We start from the raw sequence: 8780 nt of genomic DNA, 5'->3' as shown, positions 1-8780 counted from the left end.
TGTGTAAGTCCAAATCGTACCGGTTTCGTGGAATGACTCTTTAATCAGTTTTTAAGCTTTAGTCAATGGATGAACACAATTATGCTGATGGAAAGTGATCCACACACATACAAAAAAAAATAAAAAATCCCTGAGAAAATATTTATTTCAGTACAATAATTTTGACCATTACAAAGTAATCAACTTCAGGCACATTAATAGCTAATGGAGTGTCAGTGAATGTTTTAAATGAATGAAAACATAATTATTGATTTACTGGTAGCTGATACAGACTATTATGTCTCATCATTGAAGACGTTGTCCATTGTGCATACAATTATTCTGTGTGAGACGTAAATATAATTACTCATCTCCCTTTTTGTGGTAAAAGTAAATAATTTTCAGTTATTTACACCAAAGGTAAAGGGTAGGATGAGCAAGCAGCAAGTCCACACATGTTCTTTCCCCTCTCAATGTAGAAATATCTGTATGGGGAAAAAAAATAATTAAAATAATTAAAAATAACAACACATTTATAGGAAGACAACTTGGTCAAGTGTTTATATATAAACTCAGTTTTACTTTTCAAGCTCACAGTAGCACAACATTTAAGGAAATCTCCTTTATTTGATAAAGTCATGCAAACAGACCCTTTAATTCCCCAGTTGGTTCCCCAGGAGTTCTTCACTATCCAGTACGGAGTTCCGTTCTCCTGAGCATAACCCACAGCAAGCACTGCATGGTTCACCATGTCAGTAGTGTTGTGACACTTGGTGCTATAAAATAGTCATAGCATATCACAGAAATTGACATGAACTATCACATATTAATACAGTACAAAATTATATTTATTACAGTGCTGTCAAATATATACACTGCCCTCCAAAAGTTTGGAAACACCCCTGGCAAAGTGTGGTTTTGGACGATATCAGCATAAATCCTTATAATTTTTCGGTGCAAATACATTAAATATATTATTTACAAAACTTTTATGTTAGATGCGATTAATCGTGATTAATCAATTTGACAGCACTAATATTTCATCCCTACCTGGTATATATTCCATCTTTGTAGTGCATGAAATCACTTGAAACCTCATATGCAAAGCTGACAGGGTTCAACCTGGCCACAGCATCCACCATGCCCATTTCATCATACTAATAACAGAAATGTGCAGTTAGAATGAAGACGTGCAGCTTTATTAATATGTGCACATCATGGACCATCACTTACCTTTGTGATGTTTACAACATCCTTCACAAAAGCAGCAGCCAGCTGTGGTTTGAATCTGCATTCACCATCCTACAAGCAAGTAAGAAGAAATGTTAAATCTTTATACAGTAAGTTAAAACAATAGGTAAAAGAGTAAAGTACTCACCCTAGCCGTATAGGGGTAATCGTCTTCAGTCATGAGACCTTTGTTGTACATGATGTACTCAAAGGCTTGACTTGGGAGGCCACTAAAAAGCATGTGACAGGAGTAAAATGTTATTTTCACAGTTGAGACTTTACTCCTAAAGCCATAAAATAAAACCCAACACAATCTGAAGCTATGGCTTTTGAAATAAGAAGCTTTCATTTGTCATTTTTCGAACTCACCCGTTGCAGCCATGATTGTTGAAAGCACCTGCGCAGTCTACAAGCTGCTGCTCTGCCTTTAAAACAATGAACAACAGGAACAGAAGGAGGTTAGAGAAAATAACCTGGTGTTTTACACTACTGGTTACATGTTTGGAATAAGTAAGATGTTCTTAAATGTTTTCGGTCAAATATTATTATAATTTAAAAGAACTCTTTTCTAATTTAGTACGTTTTAAAATGAAATTTATTCCTGTGATGCCATAGCTGAATTTTCAGCATCGTTACTCCAGTCTTCAGTGTCACATGATCCTTCAGAAATCATTCTAATATGCTGATTTGCTCAGTTATTATCAATTATTATTGATGATCAGTTATTAATAGTTCTTATTATCAATGTTGTTGCATAATAATTTTTAATACATTTTTTATGATTCTTTGATGAATAGAAAGTTCAAAAGAACAGCATTTATTTGAAATAGAAATCTTTTGTAATAATATAAATGTGTTTACTGTCATTTTTAATCAATTTAATGCATCCTTGCTAAATAAAAGTGTTCATGTTTTCTTTCTTTTTTTAAATCGTAATTACCCCAAACTTTTGAATGGTAGTGTATCATGGTTTCCGCAAAAATATTAAGTAGCAAAAATGCTGAAAATTCAGCTTTGCATCACAGGAATAAATTACATTTTGAAATAATATATTAAAATAGAAAACATGTATTTTAAATTATAATAATATTTCACAATATTTCTGTTTTTACTGTATTTTTGATCGAATAAATGCAGCATTGGTGAGCATAAGAGGCTTCTTCTTTAAAAAACATTAAAACTTTAGACTGGTAGTGTATATTACAGTGGTATTACATTACTAATGTGGTGTTTTGGGGTTTGTTTGAACCTGAAGTAAAAAGGAAATAGCAGTTATTATTGCATGTTGAGCAATAAGGCATTACTAATATCTAATGATGACACTTCACTGTCAATGTTAAATTAAAATGAACATTTACATACTAGTTGTAGGAGTTTCCCTGTGGCAATAGCAGTGACGGACTCTAGACAGCCTGTGGTGGAGAAAGTCCAGCAGCTACCGCAAGGTCCCTGAAACAGTGTCACTGATTAAGAACCACCAATATTATAAGTACAGTACTACAGGATAATTAGGGCAAGATAAGCAAGTTACCTGATTCTTGACATCAGTTACATAGTGTCCTTTGGTTCTCCAGTCAATCATATCAGGATAAGGACCATTACTGCTCAGATGATTCCCTCTAGTGGCTGAGCAGTTCTGTCAGGTTATAAAAATGTTCATGAATCGTGGTACTTTCCTATTTCCTCATTGATCACGAGAGGCTGCCAAAAATAATACCTGAGGCTCTGTCAGGAGGTAGGACTTCTTAAATTCAGCAAAGGTCATGTCTGAAAACTGGTTCAGTCCCACTGGAAAGTGCAGATAAATATTAAAAAAAAAAAAAAAAAAAAATCATAACAATTCTGTAAGTTAGATTATATTATTCATACTTGAAAATTGGTGGTTTCCAGCATTATGGTGCTCAATCTTCTTCTTGTTTTCCAGGAATATCTGCAGCCGCTGGTAATATTCATTTATCTCATATTTTTTATTATACTGCAAATTTCAAAAGAATAAATGAAGTTACTTTTCTTCCTCTTTCTAATTTTCACTTCCTTCCTTTAGTGCCGCCTTGAATTTCCTTGTGAGGCAGCATGAACAAACAACTACAAAACAATTGTTTTTTACCTGAGACATCCATGATTTGAAAAGATACTCATCTGTAACAAATAATAATTATATTTTTATTTTGGTAATGCACACAACAATTTAACTTTTTTTCCTTCACCATTCGTATTTTAATTCACATATATTTCAAATGCTATGACTATTATATAGACTATATATATCACTTTAACTATAGCCTGTTATACTTTGAAAGTCTGAGTAGTTATAAAAGTGTTATTTGTTTTGAAGACTGTAAGCGTCAAAAGCGAAAGTACGACGCAGCGGTGCACGTACTGTACGTGAAAAAAAAAAAAGCTCAAAGTCAAAAGCTGGTTTGAAATCTTACCTTCCTCAGTGTGCAAAGGCACTGCATGTACCTGACAGAAAACCGCAAACAGCACCGGCAAAATCAACCTGTTCATCTTCACCCCCGCGAGCAACTCATAACACTTGCACAAGAATATGAGATCTCATCACATGAGTGCTTCAACACTCCTCCTACACGAGGGAAGGCTTCAGTTGTCCTCTGGTCTACGGGTTAAAGGTGCACTCAATATTATTTCGCTAATTAAACGTTTTGCACAATTAAATGAACAACATTTTTGAGATATATCAGTAAAATGAAGTGCACTCAGATAAAGCCGTTTTATTATAGTTCGCTACATGGAGCGGGTCGCCCCCTCAGGAGCTGCAACGTTGACATCACATGACCAGTGTCACGCAAGTGAGTTACTACTAGTAAACATAAACCAGTGACTCTATATATTTAAAGTATCATCAAGGGCCAGTTGTTCAAAAAGTTTAATCTGGATTTGGAAATCCCATGTTTTGCTATCCAGGATCAGGTAATTCATCTTACTTTTGTGCTGGTTTTTCAAAGAAAAATTGGATTGGATCACCATGATCCAGATACACACTTTTCGCGATTACCAAATCTGGATTACCAGTGCTCTACGGAGCCCCTAAAGGGACATGATGATAGAAAAAATATGGATTTTCAATTAAATATAATATTTTTGTTGGATATTTACAGCTGTTTGGGGATTGTTTTATGGCACCAAAATCTTTTTTACTTTACTGTAGGTTACCGAAAGGCTAAACTTGTAGGTTAATGTCTACTTCTAATTTATTTAACAGTTAAACTAATCAAGAGCAAAATAAAAAAAATGTGTATGTATATTACATGATATAAATGTTGTATTTTTTGACCAGTTTTACTACATTTTCCTCCTGGAATCCACCTTGAAATCCTACCTCCTGTTGGGATCAGGATAATCCTGTTTTTTTTTAATCAAAGTTATCCAAATCCTACTGACAAGTTTTGAACAACACAAACTGAAGGTTTGATCCAGATTAAAACTAGGATTGGATTTTGTGATCTAATCTGATTTCAGAATCCTTTTTTCCTTTTGAACAACCCATTTTCAAGATTTGATCCAATCCGAATTACTTTTGAACAACTGGCCCAAATTTTATGATTTATGTTAAGTTTTGTCACAAATCTCTGTCCTGTTACCACATAGGCTAATTGATTACATAAATGGCCCACATTTAAACTATTTCTAAATGTCTTTTATACTACATTATACATTCATAATACACATAATGGATGTGTTTGTATTGCAGCATAATACGGAAACACTGCCATTGTAAATGTGGCCAGTATTATTATACATAAGAATACACTTTGATGACCCAGTTTTTCAGAGAACAAAATGAGGTGCATGACAAAAAACACATACAAGGAAGCAATATCCCCCTGAGATAGAATAGATTTATTAGCAAGAGGTAATCAGGAAACATACAGTTTATTTTTCTTTCTTTTTCTTTTCTGTTCATTTCTCTTTTTCTTTTTTTTCTTTTTTTTTTGTAGAAAACTGGAAATATTTCCCGAGCCGTGGAAATAAACTTAAGGGTTGAAAGATAATTCTCATACCACTGGGTATTGCTAACAGCAAAATGTTTGTTTGTATGTTTATATATCATTTATAAGAGTATGTGCACATAGATGTGTATACAGTATATATATATATATATATATATATATATATATATATATATATATATATATCTTTTTAAAGTTTCTGGCTGATACAGTGTTGCATGCCTGCCACATGAGCGATTAGTGTGTTTCCAGACTGTACATAGTAAAAATACATACAAATATTCACAGAATAAGCACTACATTACTATATTCCTGCTAAGAGAATGATTATAGACAGGATTACAGTATATGCAAAACACTTTAAAGTCCTCTACCTCTAGATCATGGTTTCAAAAATCACAAATCATATAGCATTGAGTGTGTAAGCATAGGATACAACGCTTTAAAGAGGTGTGCTTTAAACTAGTACATGTTAAGAAATACATAGGGCTGCATGTACAAAATATACAGAATACTTTTCTGTGTGGCGAGTTGACAATGTTTGTACAAAAATGTTTTTACGGTCTGTTATTTTTTTTTCTCTTTTTTTTTTTAGGTAAGGATGCAGAACCCTACGTCTTTATTCTAGGACTACAAAAATACCCTTTGTATGCTGCAAGCGGGAAGGTCATTCACTTTTGATCATACTCTTAAACGACAATGCATTTTACAAAGTGATATTCAGTCACGTTCCACAATCACTGGAACAGCAAGAAGAACATAGATTGTCTGTAAATGTACAATAGCTGGATAATCTGGTGTAGAAGGATAGTGTTGAACCCAGAATACCTTTTTCCCCAAAATGCTAAGAAATGTGGCTGTGAGCAACGGAAACATTACATGGGTAAACGATCACTAAACGACTAGTTTCAAAAATATAATAGTCCTTGCTTCTTTTTGTGTAGAAATAGTCTAATTTTTGGCTGCAAAATGAACAAATTTCTCATGCAAGAACAGATTAAAATTCTTTTTGGCCAATCGAAACACATAATATGTCTTTTTAATGTATTATAATTACCAAGCTATACACTGTCTGCTTTATCAAGTCATGCCAAAACTGTTCAAAAAATATCATGGCAGTTTAGGCATGTCCAACAACCCCTTATGAAATCAGGGGATGGATGTTAATTATCGCAACCAATAGATGTAAAAATGCTGGAATTGTTTCAGCTAAGTACAGTGACATGTGCCTTGGAATATAATAGTATAACAGTATAAGAGTTTCTATATGCTTGGTTGTATACAGTAATATATCTGCTTTCCACATTGCTACATGGTATGCATATACCGTAAATTAGTTACATGCATCTATTAAAATCTCAAAATGCTCCTGCCGGCTTTTCGTGTTTCATTACGGTGATGTGGATGAGCCTGATCACTTAAAGAGACAACCACACCTTAAAATAGAATGTCACTGTTGGATTAAATCCCGTTGTAAGTACTGTTAAATAATTTGGATGGGGAAAAAATATGATTCCCTAAAGAACAGAGGCTGAAATCAACAGGTAAGATCTCGGTGAAAGATCTGAAACAATTAGGCAACATTTGGTTACAACTAAAAACAAAGAACACATCCAGGAGTAATAATCATGTTACATAACAGAACACGTGGATGTATATTGTAGAGAGCGTGGTGTCTGTACATTTTGTAGACGTTAAGCAGAGCCTCTCTCAGTTGGGCACTTTAGGCTCAATTCTGAGAGAGGCTTCATACAGGCCTTCTTCATCCATTACCAAGCTTTGGTCCAGTAAATACAGTACTGCCTGGAAGACAAACGCAGTATCAGTTTCATATCGAATGTGATCCTTCAATGCAAATTACACTGTGAAAACAATTCTCAATTCAAGTTTCCTAGAATAAAAAGAAAACATTCTCGTAAATGCAACACTCTAAAAATACCTACATGTTAATGTTAGTGAAGGTTAGAAGTACTTAAAGTCGAATAGATTCTGTGATTAAATGGCTTTGTAGAGATACCGTGATACGTTTCTGAATTCTGTCTGTCTGTGGCTTTTGCAAATATCTAACCAATGAAAAGTATTAAAAAGAGCTTGTAACTAAACCTCGTAACTCCATTGGATCCTCAAGCTGTCGATAAATCCTATAACTCCACCCCGCATCTATCGTGAATGAAGTGCCGCATGCAATTTGGATCATCTTTGCTTGTTTGCAATGCAAAGGTAAATGAACTGTTGGTTTGAATAAGTAAAGTGTTTTAATTACTCCAGAAACACTGTATATAAAAGGCTAATGTTTTATGTATTTGAGGAGCAGAGAGCGTCTTAATCTAGCATTTGTCATCAAATCATCACCAATACTGTCTTAAATAACCACTTTATCTTTTATAACATGAAATTTTGGCCAAATGACAGAAAAAACTGAGTGCCCATATAGCCAATAAACTTTATAACCTGTAAGTTGATGAAAACGTAATGGGATGCAATCGCTGCCTCATATGCAGTCGTTTTATGATGGGTTAAAAATACGTATGTCCGAAATTCTCCGAAATGCGCTGGTCAAAAACCTTGCAACTCCTTTCGAGCTTGATTTTGGTAAAATGTTAAAGGTGCCCAAGAACGTTCTTTCACAAGATGTAATATAAGTCTAAGGTGTCTCCTGAATGTGTCTGTGAAGTTTCAGCTCAAAATACCCCATAGATTTTTTTAAATTAATTTTTTTAACTGCCTATTTTGGGGCATCATTAACGATGCACTGATTTACACTCGGCGCCGCCCCCTTAAATCGCATGCTCCCTGCCACACCAGCTGTCGACTATATTACAGCACATTTACAAAGTTCACACAGCTAATATAACCCTCAAATGGATCTTTACAAGATGTTCGTCATGCATACTGCATGCATGCTTCGAATTATGTGAGTAAAGTATTTATTTTGATGTTTATGTTTGATTCTGTATGAGTTTGAGGCTATGCTCCGTGGCTAACGGCTAATGCTGCACTGTTGGAGAGATTTATAAAGAATGAAGTTGTGTTATGAATTATACAGACTGCAAGTGTTTAAAAAATGAAAATAGCGACGGCTCTTGTCTCCGTGAATACAGTCAGAAACGATGGTAACTTTAACCTCATTTAACAGTACATTAGCAACATGCTAACGAAACTTTTAGAAAGACAATTTACAAATATCAGTAAAAATATCATGCTATCATGGATTATGTCAGTTAATATTGCTCCATCTGCCATTTTTCGCTGTTGTTCTTGCTTACCTAGTCTGATGATTCGGCTGTGTGCAGCTCCAGACGTTAACTGGCTGCCCTTGTCTAATGCCTTTTATAATGTTGGGAACATCATGGGCTGGCATTATGCAAATATTGGGGCGTATACCCCGACTGTTACGTAACAGTCAGTGTTATGTTGAGATTCGCCTGTTCTTCGGAGGTCGTTTAAACAAATGAGATTTATATAAGAAGGAGGAAACGATGGGGTTTGAGACTCACTGTATGTCTTTTCCATGTACTGAACTCTTGTTATTTAACTATGCCGAGGTAAATTCAATTTTTGAATCAAGGGCACCTTTAATAATATAATGACACATGTAAG

The 8780-nt window shown here is 34.5% G+C and overlaps 2 protein-coding genes and 1 long non-coding RNA gene across 3 annotated transcripts in view; 1 reads left to right on the top strand and 2 right to left on the bottom strand.

Annotated features, from left to right (window-relative positions):
- Positions 1 to 127: 127 nt before the first annotated feature.
- On the bottom strand, positions 128 to 3746 carry ctsh (cathepsin H). Its single transcript, XM_048168570.1, has 12 exons — positions 3642 to 3746; positions 3317 to 3348; positions 3079 to 3184; positions 2927 to 2997; positions 2741 to 2845; positions 2572 to 2658; positions 1579 to 1634; positions 1358 to 1439; positions 1213 to 1281; positions 1030 to 1136; positions 630 to 755; positions 128 to 464 (listed from the first exon to the last, which is right to left on the bottom strand). The coding sequence occupies exons 1-12, from the start codon at positions 3715 to 3717 to the stop codon at positions 389 to 391; spliced, it is 993 nt and encodes a 330-aa protein (XP_048024527.1). The 5' UTR covers positions 3718 to 3746; the 3' UTR covers positions 128 to 388.
- Positions 3698 to 6203, top strand: LOC125254128. The gene is made up of 3 exons (XR_007181601.1): positions 3698 to 3839; positions 3951 to 4019; positions 5776 to 6203. It is a non-coding gene; the product is annotated as an uncharacterized LOC125254128 (long non-coding RNA).
- The window catches only part of rasgrf1 (Ras protein specific guanine nucleotide releasing factor 1), a 54986-nt gene continuing 51811 nt past the window's right edge, over positions 5606 to 8780 (bottom strand). The window contains exon 27 of the mRNA XM_048168569.1: positions 5606 to 6983. Coding sequence (XP_048024526.1) covers positions 6891 to 6983 — 93 coding nt within the window. The 3' untranslated portion in view covers positions 5606 to 6890. The remainder of the gene's footprint in view (positions 6984 to 8780) is intronic.

This window comes from Megalobrama amblycephala, linkage group LG19 (assembly GCF_018812025.1).
Source record: "Megalobrama amblycephala isolate DHTTF-2021 linkage group LG19, ASM1881202v1, whole genome shotgun sequence".
Classification (NCBI taxonomy): Eukaryota; Metazoa; Chordata; class Actinopteri; order Cypriniformes; family Xenocyprididae; genus Megalobrama; species Megalobrama amblycephala.
This window is presented reverse-complemented; position numbering and strand designations above follow the sequence as displayed.

Coding starts and splice junctions, on each gene's coding strand:
- ctsh (XM_048168570.1), bottom strand. CDS start 3,717: ATGAACAGGTTGATTTTGCCGGTGCTGTTTGCGGTTTTCTGTCAGGTA. Junction 2,659..2,740: donor TAACTGATGTCAAGAATCAG/GTAACTTGCTTA, acceptor ACACTGTTTCAG/GGACCTTGCGGTAGCTGCTG. Junction 465..629: donor ACCAACTGGGGAATTAAAGG/GTCTGTTTGCAT, acceptor TTCCCCATACAG/ATATTTCTACATTGAGAGGG.